Genomic DNA, 20,558 nt, shown 5'->3' with positions numbered 1-20,558 from the left:
TGCACACTTGCTGTTTCACAAATGCACATGCTCTGGTTTGCATTTGTATTTCAGAATCGGAAATGCACACTTGCTGTTTCACAAATGCACATGCTCTGATTCACAAATATAATTTTGAGGCACACTTGTAAGATTATACGAATTGCTGAACGTGCATTTACGAACTGCTTCTCATTTGTGAACATCTCTGCATTCGTGAGAGAATTCTCTGCGGTGGATTTTGAGACTCCCCTGACGTCGCAGGGTAATGAATGTCACCATTGGTTGACTAATCTGTCAATCAAATTTCCGAGTGTGATTGACAGATTCATCAGTCAATCAGGTGTGTTTGCATTCAGCCAATCATACTGCTCCTTACATTTTCTCCATACTTTTAAACCTGTCGCAGAGCTATTTGAGCATGGTAGTTCAAGTCCAACTAGCGGGCAGACGTGGAGGAGACGCAACAATCACAACCTGTAAGTAACACATTTATCTTACATTCCCTCGTTGTAAATCATGTAATGTTATCGAATTAACAATTGAAACGTTCTGCTCAGCCCAGTTACATGTTTGCATGCTTTATGTTCAGTTCAGTCCAGACATTGTGTCAGGTAGGGCTGTAGCCCAGAACTTTCTTTCTGACGTCTGAGTTTTTAAAAATGCAACCTGTGGGGCCTAGCCAATGTCCAAACAAAGTGAAAGACTGTTCGTGTGCAGCTCCGGGTCCCCCATAGATGTACAAAATAAAGGCTAGATGACTCGCCCGCGCTGCTGGCCAGTGCGCTGGAACGTCTACACTGGGCCGCCATCTTACCACTGGCCGCTCGCTCACTTTTAACATTAATTTAATGGGGCATGTAGTTTATAAATAACCACTACTTGCTCAATTTTATACCGATTTTCAACCCCCTTGATTTCTTATACACATCAGACATGTGGTTCGGACACTGCATACTTATGAATAATTATAGCCGTGAACTTTCGTATGAAAATAAACTAAGGGGCTATGTATATACACAGGGCAAGGCATTTATGTCAAATCAAGGTTTTTATTTCGTTTAGAAACATTTACTCAGGAAAACTGTGAAAGTAAGGAGATATACAGAGAATACATCAGTATCTCATTGGAAATACCTTCAATGTCTGAATGACATCACGTAACATTACACACAAACATGTTGGAAAACCGATACGTTAGCTTAACGCTAACGTCTACGGGAAATGCAATTGGCAAGCTAGCGGTTAGCATGCGCAGGTGATTAGACGAACTACCCTTCAATAAATGCTTACTTCAGCAATATTTTATGTTTTAACTTACAAACTGACTAGAATAGTCACAGGGAAATGTTTCTGGCCATAAAACGTAACGAGAAAACATCTGAACTTCCGGACGGAGGGGACAAAACTCTGCTTGTAATAATATCTGCATCAGAGGGCTGCTGGACCATCTCTCAATACAGATCATCATGATGGTTCTGGATTTTCTGGCAATAGAATAACAAAGTTCATTAATTAATGATTTGGAAAACAGCATAATTGTTTACATGTTTAAGATGTTTGTCAGTATCAGAGTGGTTTGTAAAATACTTCTAAAATTAACAGGGAATTAGTTCATAATCTTACTGCTTGTGTTTATTGATGAAGAAAGTAGTTATGTGCAGTATGAAGCAAAAAATGTATTCCCCTCTTCATGTTCACTGTAGGGAGCAATGATACCTTCATTGCTTTTTAGGTTTTATTATATGTCCTATGTTGCACCTTCATTTGTTTTTATAGAGTTGAACTAGTTTTAAGTTTTAATGTTTTATTTGGGAAAAATACTTCAGTAGAGTTAAATTTATCTGGTCCTTTTTCTCCTTTTTGCTGATCCGAAAATAAATCTGATCCATGTCTCAGAAGCCGTGAGCCAACTCATTTGAGTTCACTGGAGAGGATCTTGTGTCATAATTCCTTGATAGTTAAATGTATTTTATGGAAAAGAATATATCTTCAAGTTCACATTAATGAGCTCTGGCACATAAGATAATCACAAAATAAGCATTGCTTTATCATTTCATGTATCTGTGACTCTGTCTGCCTGTGTCTTTTGATGACTTTTTTACTCACTGGTTATTTATATTTTTATAGGAACTATCACCTTTGGTCCTGCGTACAGCTAAATCTTTATGTGAACTATTGGGCAGCAAGTTGTCTTCATCAGACCAAACCACCCCAGTCATGGCTGGAAGCAGCAGACCCTTGAGTACTCAGCCCAGTGCTCCTATCCATGAGTTAAGTCATCTGTTGAACCACTCATTCTCAATAAGATGTCTATTATTGGAAATTAATGGAGGATAGGGAGGTATGAACCATCCACCTATAATAGCTTCTTGTTCATGAGAATTATCATTGCTAGGGTGTTCAAACAAAACAGAAGTCCCCTTTTTAAAATATTTGTAAGGTGTGTAGTTTAATCTTAGCCAACTAATAGTAATCTGATCCATGTTTGTCATGTTTCATTTATTTTCTAGGAATCACTGAGACGTGACATCCTTCAAAGATTGTATGATCAACTCTCAAGTATCTTGGCAAGACAACCCGTTGATGTGGAAGGACTTCAGTTTGTCTGCCACCATTATTCAGTTTTATTAAGTGCTCTTGGTAACATTATTGATGTAGGAGAGGATATACTTTCAGCTCTGTCAGATCTTTATACTATTATCCAGCAAGAAAAAGATAATCAAAGGACATTTATCACTGTTAACTTGGAAAGTGGTTCTTGTGGCCGTCCACGATTGGCGGTGTCACGAGAGACTATAGAACATCTTGTGGAGATGGGTCTACCAACAAGTTTTATTACCAAACTCCTTGGTGTGTCTAGAGCAACCCTTTTTAGACGGATGTCTGAATATAACATTTCCGTATCTGCCACATACAGTAAATGCAGTGATGAGGAATTGGATTCCTTGATCACAGCAATTAAGAGCAGTATGCCAGATGCTGGGTACAGGGTAGTCCGAGGTGCTCTACTTGTTAAAGGCCACAGAGTACAGTGGGATCGACTGTATGCATCCATGCATCGTGTGGACAGTGGCGGTGTGCTCGCCAGGATGACGCGTCTCGGATGTGTGGTGAGGAGGACGTACACGGTTCCTTACCCGAAATACATGGTGCACATTGACACCAATCACAAGCTTATTAGGTATGTCTGTGTGTATTTGACAGAAGATGAAACAGAATAGTAAACCACTTTGAATTAGAGCAGGGGTGTGAGACTGCTGATCAAAATGTGTATTATTTTGCGAGCTGCATATTACATTCTCTGTTTTTAACAGGTACAACATTATTATCTTTGGGGGAATAGATGGCTACTCAAGGAAGGTAGGACTTTTTATTGACAGTGACAAAACTGCTGCAATTTTTTTTTTCGGAATATCTTCTATTCTAGAGCCATGTTTTAAACATTAATCAACTTCTCATATGAAGTAGAAGGCTGCATAAAGATTGGGTCCTGCTGGGAGCGGGTGGTTTGAACTGTGCTGTAGATGGAAACAAGCAGCAAAAAGAAACAAATATTATGATGTAGTAGAAAGCCAAAAATGTACTTTTGTTTTTTGGGTTTTTTTTTTTCGAGAAAATTTGTAAATCCTCTCAATTAATGTGGGAACTTGGTCCACATGCATAAGTGTTTCCAATCCATATTTATTTAGAAAATGGATGGATATGCCCTGGACAAGCTTTCATACCAATTTGCTGCTTGCTCCACATGTCTTTCAACTCTGTCATTAGACAAACATGAAATAAGATGTGCATCAGGGTTTTTTTTATTTTTATTTTTTACCAGCGATGAGCTGTCATCACCAGCAACTATTACAACTCACTGTGTGTGAATCTTTGTTGCATAGTAAAGATTCATAACTTCATCCTGGCACTAGGCCTCCTTCAACCTTAAGTACTGTGTGATTAGCTAGATAAAAGGTCGAAAAATAAAATCTGTGAAGAATAGAAACGGCTTTTATATAATTTAAAGCTTAAATGAAAATGGTGAAATAAGAGCGCTATTCCTGACTAGTGTCAAAATACAAGCTGAAAAAAGTAATGTTTTCTCCTGTGGGATGGTAGAAAACCAGTGCATCTCTATTATTGAGCGGGCATAAATTCTGAATTTGGTGTAAGCGGACAGGATTCTTAACACATGTTGTGGTAATGGTCAAAAATTCTGATGCAGCTAGCAGGAAAGGGATTAAAAAAAATGTCCATTCAAAGTCTCTAGTATGCATCTGTCCTTTCTGTGAGATTTTATTTGGAACTATATTCCAATCTGGCAATACAGTTTATCACCTCTGATCTTACTGTTCCTGTCATTTAGTAATAGTTTTGGCTCCTAGAGAAATTTGTTGAGATTATTTGTGCTTGTATTACATAGATCATGTACCTGAAGGTAGCAGACAACAACCGCGCAGACACCCACTTGGCCTTCTTCAGTGAAGCTGTGAATGAGCATGGCTTTCCTCTGAGGTATTCATGTTATTCCAGGCAAAAAAACTATTGTATAACTTAACACTGGTGCCATAGCAAAAGTATTTTTTGCCTACAATTTATTATTGACCTTTTTAAAAATGTAAGCATCCTAGTTAAAAATCATGCCATTTGAGTGGAAATTTGCATTTTCCACAAAAGTGTCCCTATGTGTACCAGTGGGTTAATTATGCAACATGGTTTACAGACTAATTATTGGCTATTTACATAAGGAAATTTACCTAAAACCATTTAAGAATTAATATAGATTTTATTGTATTTGTAATCTTAGAGATGTGGTTTAAGAGGCATGTTATACATGTTATTTTAATGTTCATTTCAGGGTGAGAGGAGATCATGGGGGAGAAAATGTTGGCGTAGCAGAATTAATGTTCTCAGTCCGTGGAACTGACACCAACAGCTTCATTGCGGGTAAAGGCGTACACAATCAACGGTGAGTTAAACCTAATTTTGGAAGATTCATTATATATAAACAAAATATATAATTGCATAATAAATTCTTACATATTATACACGTTTTTTTTTACTTTTTTTCCTAATACAGGATTGAACGCCTCTGGCGTGATGTCTTCATGTGTGTTTCCGGCTTGTATTACAACATCCTGCATTCTCTGGAGGACCAAGACTTGCTCGACATTGCCAACATCCATCACCTATTCTGCTGCCACTACCTGTTTCTGCCACAGATCCAAGCCAGCCTGGATGTTTTTAGTAAGGCGTGGGACAACCATCCAATCAGGACAGAGCAAAACCTGACACCAAATCAGCTCTGGCAGCTAGGCCTGGCCCAAAATCCTGTCTCTGATCCAGAGGTAATTACATTCTTTTAGAAATGTCTTATCTCAGCTCTTGTTGATTGTTGACTAAAAACCAAATGTTAGAAAACTTTAGGCAGAGTTCGGATAATCTCCCACTGCATCCTGCTTCTTAGATAATTTTTTTTGAATCTCACAGTGCTAGTGTTTGTGCACTCCCCAAGAAAAGCGTCATTATGTCGACATTACAACTACATTAATTTCTTCACATTTTTGTACAAAATTAGCTTTTATTATTTCACAACTACTATATATCAGGTGGAAACCATTATCTTTTTTCAATTTTTAAAATTGTGAATATAGCACATCTGCAAGCTCAAAATGCTTTGCTATACAGTGCATTATGAGCTTGCAGATGTGCCATTTTCACTACTTTTGCATGATTTAAGTAGGGCATTAATTTACAAAAACAAAACACTTCAATTGAATTTGAGATGCAAAGTTCGGCCTGATTGCAACTAACTTATGTTAATCATGAGGACATAGTGCTTGTTTTAAATGTTTACTTAAGATTGATTACGCATAATGTTCATATACTGTCTTTGTCAGGGTATACTGATACCAGAGACTGAATGGGAGGAGAGTGGATACGTGACAGAACCTCATCCTGGGATCAATGTCCCTGTACTAGACAGCCCTCTTTCAGATCCCCAACTGTTGGAACTGCAAGACAACATCAATCCATTACAACATTCAGACTGTTTTGGAGTGGACATATATCTTCACACTGTCCAGTATGTTGAAAACTTACTTGGGGCAAATTAATTACATTACATGAGGAAGGGAGGAAGTATGAGAGGAAAGAAGAACAGTTGAAATAGATGGTCAGTTTAAATGTTAATGTACTGCTGTATTGTTGTTCAGGGAACTTGTCATTGTAAAGTGCAATGGTGTTTTAGGACAGACTTAAAAACAAATGCATTTATTAAACAATTGCAAAGTTTTTCCTCTAAATACTTTGTGACAGAGCCCTACTTGATTTTAGACCATGGCTAGATTGAAAAGGCTGTTGACAATTTAGTTTAAAGAAAAGCTCTACAAAATGTGAATGGTCCCTTTTCATCATTGTGTCTCTGAAGTATAATTTTATCTGCTCATTTGTCATTGCTTAGTGAAATGGTATAGGGGTACTGTGCTGTCACCGTGTGAAATTCAATTTTTTTCCTTGTACTTTGAAAAAATAAAGAATTTGGAAAGAACCCATCTTCTGCTTAGTTGTTCAAGAGATAGTCAGGTGCAAGAGTAATATACAGTAGGACAGTTTTTACCAAAACTTTATTGTAATGTTACAATACAGTTAAACTAGTGGTATGTCGATTGCATACACAAGAATCTTTACTTGAACAAATTCTGCAGAATCCCAAGATGAATTTTTATAGTAAGTGATTGCTCCACAACAAAACTGAGTTGGACTATTGTATACACTATACAATATATAGCATTTCAAGTACCTGAACAATTGCAGTTTTTTTTTCTCCAACTACATTTTAAAATGCCTATGTCACAGGTTGTACTGTATACAAAATTTACTAAAGCACCCCAATTTAAGTGCCTGAACAATGGCAGTAAGACAATATAGAATTTTTTTTTCAAAGTGACAAGTGCAAGACCTTATTTCAACCTGAACCTACTAAACGAAACCAAAGCCAGAGGCCTTCCATCAAGTCTACGAACAATTACTTAAAACTATGCATCAATTAGTAGCAGTCCCCACCCCCTTTTAACACCTTGGGTCACATTTGCACTACACCATCCCAAAGCCAGAGCTGATGGAATTGAGGGCCATCATCACATCTTGGTGGAACATTGTGTAGGTCTGGTAGTGGCAAGGAAGCTCCAATGTGTGCAAGCAGGTGTGCGCTACTGGATAAGTTGAGCGTACAACCTTCACGTAGAGACAACTCATTTGCTGCTCCCAGCCGACCCAGAACCTCATGAGGTCACGCAGCACCTCTGGTGATGCTATGGAGAATAACGTTAAAGATGTGACACCGCAAATGCAAGTATAATAAGATGTTATTACAAATGTGCAAACACTTAGCAATAATAGCCGATCTACAAGCGTGCAATGTGTTGTGCAATGTTAGTAGGCAAGCTTGTAGATCTGCAATTTCACTGAACAGCCATCTATTATAACCAAGATACTACTGGAGATGCAACGCATAAGGAAATAAGATACCGTTACCTTCCTCTTTGAATCTCCTCAAAAATCCAGTGACTGCACTGATGTTCATCAATGGAACAGGCTCGTCCTCTTCCTCATCGCTGTCACATGAAGGTTGTGGCCAGCGAATGGTCTCGATCATGGTCTACAGTTCAGATAAGAAGTATTTCATGTTAAGATTCTGAGTGATTGTGTTAAGCAGTTATCTCAGCTATAGCATTGCGACTGAATGTTTGTCCAGTAACAGGAGTCTGTTTACAGCTTTTTAACAGGAAATAGATTTTCATTTGTGTCAATTTCCTCCCATCATGAGAAAAACAAATATCTTTGATAATACTTTAATTCTGTCCGCTTATTTCTTTGTGATCACTTCCAATATCACTTGATTACCCAGCTGCTTGATTTGATTTTTTACTGAATTAAACTAGTATCAGTATCCCTAACTGACATTTTTTATTTTGTTAGGACCTAAAGAGATCCCTGTTACAGAGCAAACACTCAGCATCACACAATACTTTGAGAATACAGAGCAAATAACTTATTTTAACATGGAAAATAAATGCTGTAAGATTAAAACTCCGATGCTGCAGGATGATCTACCATCATATGGCATTGAACTCCAAATACACTTACTCAAATCTTTAAAATATGCCAGAAATGATAATCAAGACACATGCCATCTTACCTGTGAGTTAAGTTCCACATTTGACTCCCTTGGGAAAAGTATGGGGTGGACATCTGGTCTGGCTGAAATTAGCGGCCAGATTCCAGTTTCTTTCAGGCCTTTCCGGATCTGCTTAATAGGCTGGATTCCATTGTGAAGTACCTGCAAAACAGGAGTGACAGGACAGAAGGTTGTTATTGCAGACGCTAAGACACTATTTTATCTTAAAAGTCATTACAGGTACACAGATACAACACAAGTGTAACAATAGCCAACCTCCATTATTTATCCCAATTGCTGCGGCTGGTAACACTAGGTTAAATTCAAAAAACCTTTATTTGTCCCACAGTGGAGAAATTTGCAGCTCAACAGCAGCGAATAGACAAAGGATAAAATAGCAATAAGAAAAAGTAAACAAGTCAAATTGTTAAATTTATATAAGTAGTCTCATGTCAGCAGTATGCTGTCTCAATAAGGTAAAATGCTTACTGCTTTTGTAAGCAGCAACTGGAACAGCCAGTCATGATTGGTGGAGGTAGGAGTAGGTTGATACCAGGACAGGCAAAGATCAGTCAAACTGTTGGTTTCTTCTGCAGTAAGTTCTGCCTTCTTGAGCTACAGACAGGGACACAAAAAGTTTGTAAAATTTCCCCAACACTGACCAATAATTTTGCCATCATTTGATGATACATATGCAACACATGCAGCACTGTGGTGCATTGATGTATTACAAGCTAACTTTTAAGTTAGCTTGGTGAGTTACTCACCAAACCAATAGTTTCCCGATGATCAAGATCAGCAACATCCTCAAGAGTCAGAGCTGCTGCGGCAGTTTCAGTCTCCCCCCCAGTTAACAGAGTCACGACAGCCAAACTGAGTCCTGGGAATCCAGAGCCGCCATGAATGAAGTTATGGCCAAGAATCCGACCAGCCATCTGAAACAGCTTGCATTCCCGAAGTACACCAGCTACTGAGGGAACCAGATGATCTTTTTCCCCTTCAAAAAGGGGTGTAAGACTAGCAGAGCCTTAAAAGATAAAATGCATAAAAGATATTTCAAATGAAAAAAAATAAAATAAAGGCACCTGCATTCATCTAAGCAACCCATCTACTGAAAAGGTGACAAGATTCAAAAGAGAGACGCTTGGGGGTGGAGGAGTGAGGTGGAGTCTGAAGAGGTGAGTTTTCAGACAGCGTTATAAAATTGCTTGTTGGCAGGTCGGAACACAGGAGGGTGTTTAAGGAAAGGCTTAAAACAGACTTTGTGCTAGGCGTTTAAAGTGAGTGGGATGGGGTTGGACTGTACTGAAGGTACAGGGATGCCATTACTTTGATATTGCAAAGGGGTGATACATCTGAAAATTTACATTGAAGATGAAGGCTGCTGCAACATTTGGGATCATTTGGAGTGGCTACAGTGACTATCCAATTCTCTCATTTCATTAAAATGTTCATGACTTGTTGTCAAATAATAAATCAATTTAACAAATTTTAACAGAAGATAATGCAAATATCCCAACCCTTAGGTGTATCAATGTGTGCACCAACCTAAATTAATACTGAAACCAGTCTTCAATTTCTGCATTGCCATTGACAAGACATGCCGTTTGACGCCTTCACCAATTGCTGCATCTCCTAGATCGAAGTAGACAGATGTGTGAATGAAGTTACGGACATTGAACTTCCATTACACAAGTAAAAAAGAGAGAGTGTGTGTGTGTGTGGGGGGGGGGGGGGGGGGGGGGGGGGGGGGATACCTGTTAGCGTTGCACTTAAATGGAGCTGCCCAGTTAACGTTATTCCTTTTGTAGAATGCAATCAATGAACTGTCCTTTTCTTCTTCAGAATCAAACATGTTGATTGACAGCAAGAGATGTGGACATTTTGAGTTACGCTCCAGTATCTCCTGTCGGAACAACTGACATGCCTCTTCCGGGTTCTTTTCTTTCTCCCATGCTGAAAATGTAATAAAACATAGCATCTATTGCAAGCTCTGTTTGTGACTCAATTATATCTGTACAAGTGGTACCTGTTTCACATTACTGTATCAGTTTATTTAAAATTATTGATTCAGGGGATCACCACTAGTGTTTATAACCAAAACAATTAAAGCCAGAAAATGGTCCCGTTTCAAATTGCACCATAACAGTTCTTGTTCTGGATAAATTACCAGCTGATGGTGGTGTTGACAATCTTGGAAAAGAAGGTCCTGGCACTTCCTCACCGCTTGTCAGCCTTGCTGCTTCACTGCGTGTAGTAGCAATGTCCATTCTTTAGCAATGTGTGGAAAAAGAAGTTAACATTTTTTTATCATTATTACCGTTTACATATTACACACATTTTATCTGGATATAAGTTACAGAGTCTCTTTCAGGCCTTCTCATAATGTTCCGTTGTGTCTGTTGTTCTGTTGACGTTGTTTACATTGAATATGCTTGGTAGTCCTAAAATGTCCTGCCATAATGCCCATCCTGGGGGTGTTTTTGTGTCCCGTATGTATGGTGGTTGGGCTTCAGTCAAATACATCAACAGTGATGCTGAAAGGTTTGAGGCATTGCAATGAGCTAAAGAAAAAGGTTTTGACTGACAGGGGAGTCCCAGGTTTTTCTCATTTCTTATTATTGTCATTAAAAAGGAGCTATACCCGACATTAAATCAGGCTTTTTCCAATAGTGAAAGCAGCTAGGTTTTAGCTTTGGCGTGACGCTCTCACCGCCAATGGGGTTAACTTTCTGAACTTCCGGATTCCTAGAAGAAACAATCTTACTGGCTGATTGGAATCAGTAAGTTCCAGAAGTTAACCCCACTGGCAGAAAGGCTAAAAACTAGCCGGTTTTGCTATAGGAAATAGCCTGATGCAATATCCTTTAAATCATAACTACACATTCTATCAGCAGTTAAATTTTATTAATAACTTTTAATCAAAATATTTTTAATCCCTACACCTGAGTACATGTAATGGTGTCAATCATAACATGAGAGTATGGCCGCACATGTTTTTTTTCCCCCTTGGCATTTATTAAATCCTTCACACCTCTGCATGATCCATGTGAATAAAACCTTAAATGAAATCCTTCTTGCAGAGGTAAGGATAACAGCAATAAGAGCATAGATCTATACCCCCCACTTTGCAGGTAATAGAAACAGTTATGCACAGAACGAACCAGCAAAGCAATTGTGAATTAAAAATAATGCATGGAACAAATTACGTGCATGTTGCATCATAGGAAAGGCCAAAAACCTCTTACCTTTCAGCACACATGTCAGCATGAAATGGAAGGGCATCAACTGGGTATTCTGCCTGACAGATTGGGCAAACCTGCAAAACAAAATTTTTGGGGAAAAAAAAAAAAAAAAACAACAAAACTGTCAGTTTATGAACTTCTAAATTATATGTGCCATATATAGCAAATATTGCATGTCTATGATCTAAACCAAGTACATTTTATGTCCCTTAAAAACACTTTGGCGATGTACCCCACCTACCTATTGCATCTAAAAATAAATAAATAAATAAATCAATCAATCAATCAATCACATTTTTGAAGGGACATTTATGCAATCTTGCTTCCTATGGTGGATAAAGAATGAGTATTTATAACTGCCTAATTTACTTGACAGGATTCTTCCATTGCAGTAGATTCCCCCAACTTTGTGGATTCTCCAATCTCAGTGGTAGGAGGGTCTGAGAGAGCTGTCGTACAGAGAAGTGGCTCTTCAATAACTGTGCAGTCTTCATTAGGAGATCCTTCAAATTCATCCACCTTAAAAAACAAAAAAAGAACTAGAGCTGTTGACATTCAAACAGTTATTTGCACAGATTAACAAGAAAAACATTAGAAATTAGAGGAAAGTTGCATGGCTTACATTGCATCCCTCCAAATGTAAAGGTAACAGCTGCAAAGGCATTAGACTTCGACATTTCATGCAGTTTGCCTTTGGCATGTTGGCAAACTCTGGAGAGTCGAAGGGAAGTGGTTCAATGGACAACTGCTCCTGTAGTGGAACTAGAAATAAAGTGTTCTTGCCACTGCTGGATGCCCCTTTGAGTGTCTCAAAGGTGTACCCCTCAGGGCCTTGTAAAATTGATGTCAGCTTGCGACGTCCACTACCGCCCATTTTAAAAAAAAGAAATAGGTTCCGTTAAAAACAGTCATGCATTCATTAATATCAGGCAAGCAAGTCTTTGTCAGGAAAATCTTATAAGTAAGAAGGAGGTTGTTCTCTGGAACTCTTTTTGTTAATATATTTTTAGGCATTTTTTTTGCCCCTATCCAAGTCACCAACACATGAAAAACAATTGGGAATTTAAACTCTTACCTGTGGACTTGTGAAACATCCAACCTCCTTTCAAGGTCTTCAGTTTAGGAAATTCCTCCCAGAGTTTAGATTCAATCTATGAAAAAAGAAACTTAAGAAAACAACCCCATTATACAGTAACTGCTTAGCATAGGCTGATTACCTGACTGTGTTCCCAGTTCTCTGCTAAACGTATTAACCTTTTCCCAAGGCCAGCAGTGGCAAGCTGTAGTTCTTCTGCTGAGCCCTTTGGTGTGAATTCAGTGGGTCTCGGAAGGACATATACATGAAAGTTTGTCGTTTTCACAACAGAAGTGGCAGGAGCAGAAAATCGTCTCTTCCCTCTTGGCTGATCAGCAGGTTTACTGAAGATGTGTGGGAATGGCCTTAAGTGGGAATAAGTGAAATATGTCAGCAAACAGTGTGTGTTTTTTCAGATTGGAGATACAGGGGTCTTTAAAAAATTTCAGGTCAATGACCCCTTGCTGAATTGGATGAAGCAGGGAGCCTTCACTACAAATTATAAAAAAATTCTGTTGCAGATTATACAAATTCATAGGCTTGTTTGACATCACTATCATTAGTGTTGTGTAAATTAAAGTTTTGTGTTGACATGATCTTTTCGAAATTAGTAATATTTGGACCCATATAAATATGCATTTTCAGATATTTAACCACTTAATCTCTTAATTCTTAGTAAAGTTAACATTAACATTGGCTCTGTACTTTATCTGCTCTCGCGCTCTACACCATTTTTGCCAAAAACAGCAAATCTACAAGCTCACAACACCTTGCTGTTTGGGGGATGTGAGCTTGTAGATTTGTCATTTTTTGCTAATGTTCCCCTCAGAATAGGGACTGTATGGTTTCAAATGGTTATGTAAAATAAAAAAAATAAAAAAATCTATGACAAAGCTTTGGCAGCCCCCTGTATTCCTGAAGACCCCCTATTTACATGAAATCAAATACACAACCATAAACTATGGAATGCATGTTCATAATTCACTCATATTTGCTATCTGGTTTCACACACACTCATCAATTTATGACCCACAAGGTCTGTGAAAAACACTCAACTACCTGTATGACCACTAGCATTATATTACACTAAGCCATTTAATCTTGGCATTATTTCAGGAAATGTGCTTATTCTAAAAAAAGTGATGGTGACAAATCATGTTCACTTATGACATACGTGTTTTGTGGGAACTAAGTGCTGCTGAATCTAAATGTCATATGCCCAGCTGAAACTTATGGGTCAAGATAGGGGTTTTATATCACCACTTTGCAATTTTCAGTTTTAAATGGTTGAGTATTTACTTGTATATTTACTTTGTGTGTATTGGTGGTTTTTGAAGCAATTATTGATCCAAAGCACATTACACTTAGGCCCAATCTCAATTCCCCCCCTTAGCCCTTCCCCTCCGTGTTGCTCGTTCATGAGAGACAAAGGGGCGTTTCGGTTCTCATTTGGACAGAGGGGAAGGGCCAAGGGGAAGGGGTGGATACCAGCAGAGGGTTTTGCAATGCAGACTTCATGGCAAAGGGGTTGGAGGAGTGAAAACTTTACGATAAAGTAGATGTTTAACCATGATGGCGAACACTATCTTTCTCTTTGTCTCCTCCGGCCGGGTCCAGTGTTAAAGGAATACTTCACCCTCAGAATGATGTGCCTTCATTTTCTAATCATCCTCATGCTGATTAACACTCTGGAACACTTTTTTGACATTTATCATGCAGCCAGAGATGTGGGGAGATTTTCACTCTTCATCAATTATGTTACAGTGATGTTGAACGCCGTCAGTTCAGATAGGTCCATAAAAGTCCACAAAAACTTGGCAATATTCCTCCATACTGTGACGCATACATAGTGTCCTGAGTGGGTAGCATCCATAATTTTATTGAAACTATATCATTTAGTATATTATTTTTATGGCTTTAACAGTAGTGCACGGCATTTCGTGGATGAGTTCCACAACACAATGGAAGCCGCAGCAGACCAAACCATCTGGGGAGCGCGTACAGCCCATATTCTGACATTAATACAAGCGTAGAAGAAGAAATTTGCTGTTTATACTGTGCTAAGCAACCAAGCTGAGGTCAAACAAAAGGAAGAAAGAAAAAGGGGCTGTAAGCGCTTCCCGGATGGTTTGGTTTGCCGAGGCTTCTATAGTGTCATGGACGTTCATTGGGGAAATGTCATGCACTACTGTTAAAGCCGTAAAAATATAATAAATTATGTTGTTCCGAGTTTGGACGGTACCCACTCAGGACACTTACAATAAATTGGACAAGCAGTATGGAAGAATATTACCAAGTTTTTGTGGACTTATCTGAACTGACGGTGTTCAACATCACTGTAACAGAATTGATGGAGAAGGAAAACCTGCCCACCATGATAAATATAAAAAGAGTGTTAATCATCATGAGGGTGAGTAGAAAATGAAGGCACATCATTCTGAGGGTGAATTATTCTTTTAACTTGTACGCCATAAATTAACACAACTTGTATTCAGGGTTAAGATTTTTGGAAATCTAGACTAATCTTTGGATCTTGTGTTGCCCAATGTCTTAAATTAGAACTGCATCACCTTTTCAAGGCCTCCCTCATGGTAGGAGCACTGGGCTGAGTACTCAAGGGTCTGCTGCTTCCAGCCATGACTGGGGTGGTTTGGTCTGATGAAGACAACTTGCTGCCCAATAGTTCACATAAAGATTTAGCTGTACGCAGGACCAAAGGTGATAGTTCCTATAAAAATATAAATAACCAGTGAGTAAAAAAGTCATCAAAAGACACAGGCAGACAGAGTCACAGATACATGAAATGATAAAGCAATGCTTATTTTGTGATTATCTTATGTGCCAGAGCTCATTAATGTGAACTTGAAGATATATTCTTTTCCATAAAATACATTTAACTATCAAGGAATTATGACACAAGATCCTCTCCAGTGAACTCAAATGAGTTGGCTCACGGCTTCTGAGACATGGATCAGATTTATTTTCGGATCAGCAAAAAGGAGAAAAAGGACCAGATAAATTTAACTCTACTGAAGTATTTTTCCCAAATAAAACATTAAAACTTAAAACTAGTTCAACTCTATAAAAACAAATGAAGGTGCAACATAGGACATATAATAAAACCTAAAAAGCAATGAAGGTATCATTGCTCCCTACAGTGAACATGAAGAGGGGAATACATTTTTTGCTTCATACTGCACATAACTACTTTCTTCATCAATAAACACAAGCAGTAAGATTATGAACTAATTCCCTGTTAATTTTAGAAGTATTTTACAAACCACTCTGATACTGACAAACATCTTAAACATGTAAACAATTATGCTGTTTTCCAAATCATTAATTAATGAACTTTGTTATTCTATTGCCAGAAAATCCAGAACCATCATGATGATCTGTATTGAGAGATGGTCCAGCAGCCCTCTGATGCAGATATTATTACAAGCAGAGTTTTGTCCCCTCCGTCCGGAAGTTCAGATGTTTTCTCGTTACGCTTTATGGCCAGAAACATTTCCCTGTGACTATTCTAGTCAGTTTGTAAGTTAAAACATAAAATATTGCTGAAGTAAGCATTTATTGAAGGGTAGTTCGTCTAATCACCTGCGCATGCTAACCGCTAGCTTGCCAATTGCATTTCCCGTAGACGTTAGCGTTAAGCTAACGTATCGGTTTTCCAACATGTTTGTGTGTAATGTTACGTGATGTCATTCAGACATTGAAGGTATTTCCAATGAGATACTGATGTATTCTCTGTATGTCTCCTTACTTTCACAGTTTTCCTGAGTAAATGTTTCTAAACGAAATAAAAACCTTGATTTGACATAAATGCCTTGCCCTGTGTATATACATAGCCCCTTAGTTTATTTTCATACGAAAGTTCACGGCTATAATTATTCATAAGTATGCAGTGTCCGAACCACATGTCTGATGTGTATAAGAAATCAAGGGGGTTGAAAATCGGTATAAAATTGAGCAAGTAGTGGTTATTTATAAACTACATGCCCCATTAAATTAATGTTAAAAGTGAGCGAGCGGCCAGTGGTAAGATGGCGGCCCAGTGTAGACGTTCCAGCGCACTGGCCAGCAGCGCGGGCGAGTCATCTAGCCTTTATTTTGTACATCTATGGGGGACCCGGAGCTGCACACGAACAGTCTTTCACTTTGTTTGGACATTGGCTAGGCCCCACAGGTTGCATTTTTAAAAACTCAGACGTCAGAAAGAAAGTTCTGGGCTACAGCCCTACCTGACACAATGTCTGGACTGAACTGAACATAAAGCATGCAAACATGTAACTGGGCTGAGCAGAACGTTTCAATTGTTAATTCGATAACATTACATGATTTACAACGAGGGAATGTAAGATAAATGTGTTACTTACAGGTTGTGATTGTTGCGTCTCCTCCACGTCTGCCCGCTAGTTGGACTTGAACTACCATGCTCAAATAGCTCTGCGACAGGTTTAAAAGTATGGAGAAAATGTAAGGAGCAGTATGATTGGCTGAATGCAAACACACCTGATTGACTGATGAATCTGTCAATCACACTCGGAAATTTGATTGACAGATTAGTCAACCAATGGTGACATTCGTTACCCTGCGACGTCAGGGGAGTCTCAAAATCCACCGCAGAGAATTCTCTCACGAATGCAGAGATGTTCACAAATGAGAAGCAGTTCGTAAATGCACGTTCAGCAATTCGTATAATCTTACAAGTGTGCCTCAAAATTATATTTGTGAATCAGAGTAGGCCTGTCACGATAACAAATTTAGCTGTACGATAAATTTTCTCAGAAATTATCGCGATAAACGATAATATTGCGCAAAGCGCTAATGTGTCATTTTGAGACCATTCTCAACTAATATAATGACATATGCCATAATAATGCAAGTACACCTTTTCAAAGATCAATAAACTAAATAAATAAAAGCGCCTTTTTCACATATGCCGGGACGCCGGCCCAAAAGTAATGTGGCCCACTGGGAATCCTCCCAAACCTCTCGATTAGCCGGCATTGCTCTTAATGTGTATTTTGTCAAATACGCTAGTATATAGGCTGACTCTATTTGCGTAATGTGCCTGCGGATTACAGGGGTTATTACGGTAGACCAGGAAGTGGGGGCTTTGTACTGACGTCGTAAGCTAGAATGTGTGTGTTCTGCTTACATGTGGGGAGCAGCGAAACAATAAAAGAGGAGATGCTTGCATCTATTATTTACATATTTCAGCATGAGAATCGGAGGTTTAGCGCGAGAGCGTGAGAAGCCACTTAAATGCGCAAGTCTCACGGCCATTGCGTGTTGGCAGCCCTGCAAAACAAATGCGGCTTACCGGCTCGTGCTGCAACATGCTGCAGTCAAGTATGACACCAGAGAGATCACTCCGCAACAAACCAGAGCGTTGAGTCGAAATACTCCATAGTGAAACCTATTGTCATACACAGTTTATGGTAAAGGGGGGACTAATAAAAATTATCACGGCCGGCAAACTTATCGTGCTCTTATTTTCTTATCGTTCAATTAATTGACTTATTGCTTATCGCGACAGGCCTAAATCAGAGCATGTGCATTTGTGAAACAGCAAGTGTGCATTTCCGATTCTGAAATACAAATGCAAACCAGAGCATGTGCATTTGTGAAAAACCTGGCGTGAGTTCATTCCTATTGAGACTGATCTGGCCTCATACCAAACTGTGGGGCAATGAGTATGTCCACACATGTTCAGCCCCTCTCACTGTAAGCAACTCCGTAGTGAAAGATTCCAGCCCTTCTCAAAGACACAGGTTCCAGATCCCAGGCTATGTGTTGAGGTACGACTAATTATATCTAGCCACTACTGCTCAACCTTCTGCACCAGCTCAGGCTCCTTCCCAACAAGAAAGGTGACATTACACATCCCCAGAACTAGCATCTGAAGCCAAGGGTTGGACCACCAGGGTCCCCACCTCCGGTCACCGTTCCCCTCAAATTGCATCCGACTTCCCTACTGCCCCTCCGACAGATGGTGAGCTCACAGGATGGGGGGGCCTGTGTCATTCCTTCAGGCAGAGCCTGGCTGGATCCCATGGACATAGGCATGGCCACCAGGCAGTTGCCTCTGTACTCGTCCTCCAGGACTGGCTCCAAAGTGGTGCTCCAATGACTTGTGTCCAGGCAAGGACATGTTGAGTTGAATAGGGTCCATCATAGTGGTAATTTGAGCACCGCTTTGTCTGGTCTGTCCTTCTTGTCTTGGGCAACCCTTCCAGGGGCGTGACATGCAAACCCCACCTCCACAGTAAGGGAGGGTACAGTGAATTACTTAGTATAATGAATTATTGAAATAATAAATGGCTAAGTTGTAATTTCCTAACAAAAAAAATTAAATATATTTAGAGTTAAAGTTAAAAAATATTTCAAGCTTATTTATTTACCTTTATCAGTGTTTTCACGCAGGTACGAAAAGACCACGTTGCTCCAGTTTACATCATCAACCTTCTGGTTCCTGATCTCATTCAGCTCTGCTGTCTGACTGCATGGAAGGCTGGAAAGTTTAATGAATTCATCTATTACCTCTACTTTTCTGGTGTGAGGACCAGTGTTGGATTCATGGGGTGCATCTTCCTGAAAAGGTATAAAAGTATTCCCTGTATCTATGTACAGCACTATTTATATCAGAAGATTAAATTCATACATTTGGGATGCTGAGCTGTGTATCTGTGTCCATGTTTCATAGCAGGTATTTCATGATCACTCAGCCGCTGTGGTACAGATTCAGATGAAACATCAAGACCTCTGTGGCTTTTTGTGTCGTGGTCTGGATCCTTCATCATGTTTATGTTCTTCCTGTTTATTTTGATGTTACTTTTCTGGTCAGAGAAGCCATATATGCAGTCGTCCTCCTCCTCCCCTTGCCCCTGTTCACTTTCTGCCTGGTTGGGACCATTAAAGCCCTGTCTGCAGCTCGCAGTGTCCCTGCTGTTGAAAAACGAAGAATTGTGGCCATTCTAGTTGTGGTGCTGCTGATTTACAGCTGCTGTTCCTTATTGTTATATTTCAAGTCAAAAACTTGTTGACCTTAATCATGCACGCTGGTTAGACAAATAATAACATGCGTACTCATTACTTAAAGAAGAAAAGAAGAATTGTTTGGAGGCAGGTTACAACACACTGCCACCCAAAAAAAATGTAATCACCTGAATTTAACTAAGCACATAGGTAAGAGCCTCCCATTGGAAAATTACTGCATTGATAAATATATTTAAGCTAGCAACAAGTTATTTATCCCTCACTGAGTAGCTGGTTGTAGTAAACAACCATGTGGAAAGACCAATCCTGTGGTCATGGAAAATAAGTTAATCTGTTTCAGAAGAGTAAAATCATTGGCATCAAGCAAACATCGAAGAAAACGCTGAAACTACTAAAACTGGGTTAAAACCTGTCCAACGCATTATTAACACATTATTAGGATAGTGGGGAAACATCGTCCGCCAGGAAAAATGAGGGTGAGGAAAGTCTGCTTTGTTTGGGTATTGTGAATGTACAAACAGACTCTGGTTCGAATTAAAGAAGTGGATTCGGTCCATCTACAAACGCAGGGACCAACTATCAACTGTTATAAAACACAGCTAAATGCTAACAGCTAATACAGTTTGAAAATAAGCCATTAAACATTGTCAATTCAAGCAACATAGATAAACATAGAAAACATGAGCGGTTTGTGGATGAGGGCAACAGGGCGATGCGCCACCAATGAAAAAGAGGGGAAAAAAAAGAAAAGAAAACCCGCTGTAACTTTCTGAATAGTTTGGCCTGGCTGTATGTCACTGACCAATCAGCATGAAGCATGAACCATGAGTACCGCCCCTTTTGCGGTGATTTCAGTTAGGTTAAAAATCGCTCTGAATGCTCTCATTATCTGTCATGTAGGATTTGTTTTTTAAATAGGAACTATAATGCAACGTCTATGGGTTCCAGGAGGGCTTGCACTTGTGGGCTTTCATCATACGTATCATCCAGCCTGGCCAGTTGTGTGGGTGGAGCTAGCTACATCCAAGGTCAAAGATGGCTAATTGTTGGAGCAATTCCATGACATCTTTGAAAGAATTTCCCTATATTC

At 39.2% G+C, this 20,558-nt stretch overlaps 2 protein-coding genes across 5 annotated transcripts; one reads left to right on the top strand and one right to left on the bottom strand.

Moving 5' to 3' along the window:
- The first annotated feature begins 438 nt into the window (after nt 1-438).
- On the top strand, nt 439-6,514 carry LOC121655951. The gene is made up of 7 exons (XM_042010900.1): nt 439-458; nt 2,493-3,163; nt 3,297-3,342; nt 4,388-4,479; nt 4,823-4,933; nt 5,045-5,312; nt 5,865-6,514. The coding sequence occupies exons 2-7, from the start codon at nt 2,796-2,798 to the stop codon at nt 6,078-6,080; spliced, it is 1,101 nt and encodes a 366-aa protein (XP_041866834.1). The 5' UTR covers nt 439-458; nt 2,493-2,795; the 3' UTR covers nt 6,081-6,514.
- A 30-nt stretch (nt 6,515-6,544) lies between these two features.
- On the bottom strand, nt 6,545-16,866 carry LOC121655947. 4 transcript variants are annotated; one of them, XM_042010892.1, is made up of 15 exons: nt 16,843-16,866; nt 15,034-15,191; nt 12,606-12,828; nt 12,464-12,539; nt 12,011-12,251; nt 11,758-11,907; nt 11,392-11,462; nt 10,314-10,414; nt 9,901-10,099; nt 9,692-9,778; nt 8,911-9,170; nt 8,633-8,758; nt 8,165-8,305; nt 7,501-7,624; nt 6,545-7,277 (listed from the first exon to the last, which is right to left on the bottom strand). In XM_042010892.1, exons 10-15 carry the CDS (start codon nt 9,732-9,734, stop codon nt 7,060-7,062), a joined length of 912 nt encoding a protein of 303 aa, XP_041866826.1. In that variant the 5' UTR covers nt 9,735-9,778; nt 9,901-10,099; nt 10,314-10,414; nt 11,392-11,462; nt 11,758-11,907; nt 12,011-12,251; nt 12,464-12,539; nt 12,606-12,828; nt 15,034-15,191; nt 16,843-16,866; the 3' UTR covers nt 6,545-7,059. The 4 variants fall into 4 exon arrangements, 1 of the variants encoding a protein (XP_041866826.1); XR_006013339.1 differs by lacking the exons at nt 6,545-7,277; nt 7,501-7,624; nt 8,165-8,305; nt 8,633-8,758 and having other exon boundaries at nt 9,092-9,170; nt 12,011-12,258; nt 12,464-12,554; nt 12,643-12,828; XR_006013340.1 differs by lacking the exons at nt 6,545-7,277; nt 7,501-7,624; nt 8,165-8,305; nt 8,633-8,758 and having other exon boundaries at nt 9,092-9,170; nt 12,011-12,258; nt 12,643-12,828.
- Nucleotides 16,867-20,558: the final 3,692 nt, after the last annotated feature.

Source organism: Melanotaenia boesemani, chromosome 16 (genome assembly GCF_017639745.1).
Source record: "Melanotaenia boesemani isolate fMelBoe1 chromosome 16, fMelBoe1.pri, whole genome shotgun sequence".
Classification (NCBI taxonomy): Eukaryota; Metazoa; Chordata; class Actinopteri; order Atheriniformes; family Melanotaeniidae; genus Melanotaenia; species Melanotaenia boesemani.
This window is presented reverse-complemented; position numbering and strand designations above follow the sequence as displayed.

Coding starts and splice junctions, on each gene's coding strand:
- LOC121655947 (XM_042010892.1), bottom strand. CDS start 9,734: ATGGCAATGCAGAAATTGAAGACTGGTTTCAGTATTAATTTAG. Junction 7,625..8,164: donor ATGTGGAACTTAACTCACAG/GTAAGATGGCAT, acceptor TCTGAACTGTAG/ACCATGATCGAGACCATTCG. Junction 7,278..7,500: donor GAGGAGATTCAAAGAGGAAG/GTAACGGTATCT, acceptor TATTCTCCATAG/CATCACCAGAGGTGCTGCGT.
- LOC121655951 (XM_042010900.1), top strand. CDS start 2,796: ATGGGTCTACCAACAAGTTTTATTACCAAACTCCTTGGTGTGTCTAGA. Junction 3,164..3,296: donor ACCAATCACAAGCTTATTAG/GTATGTCTGTGT, acceptor TGTTTTTAACAG/GTACAACATTATTATCTTTG. Junction 5,313..5,864: donor ATCCTGTCTCTGATCCAGAG/GTAATTACATTC, acceptor TGTCTTTGTCAG/GGTATACTGATACCAGAGAC.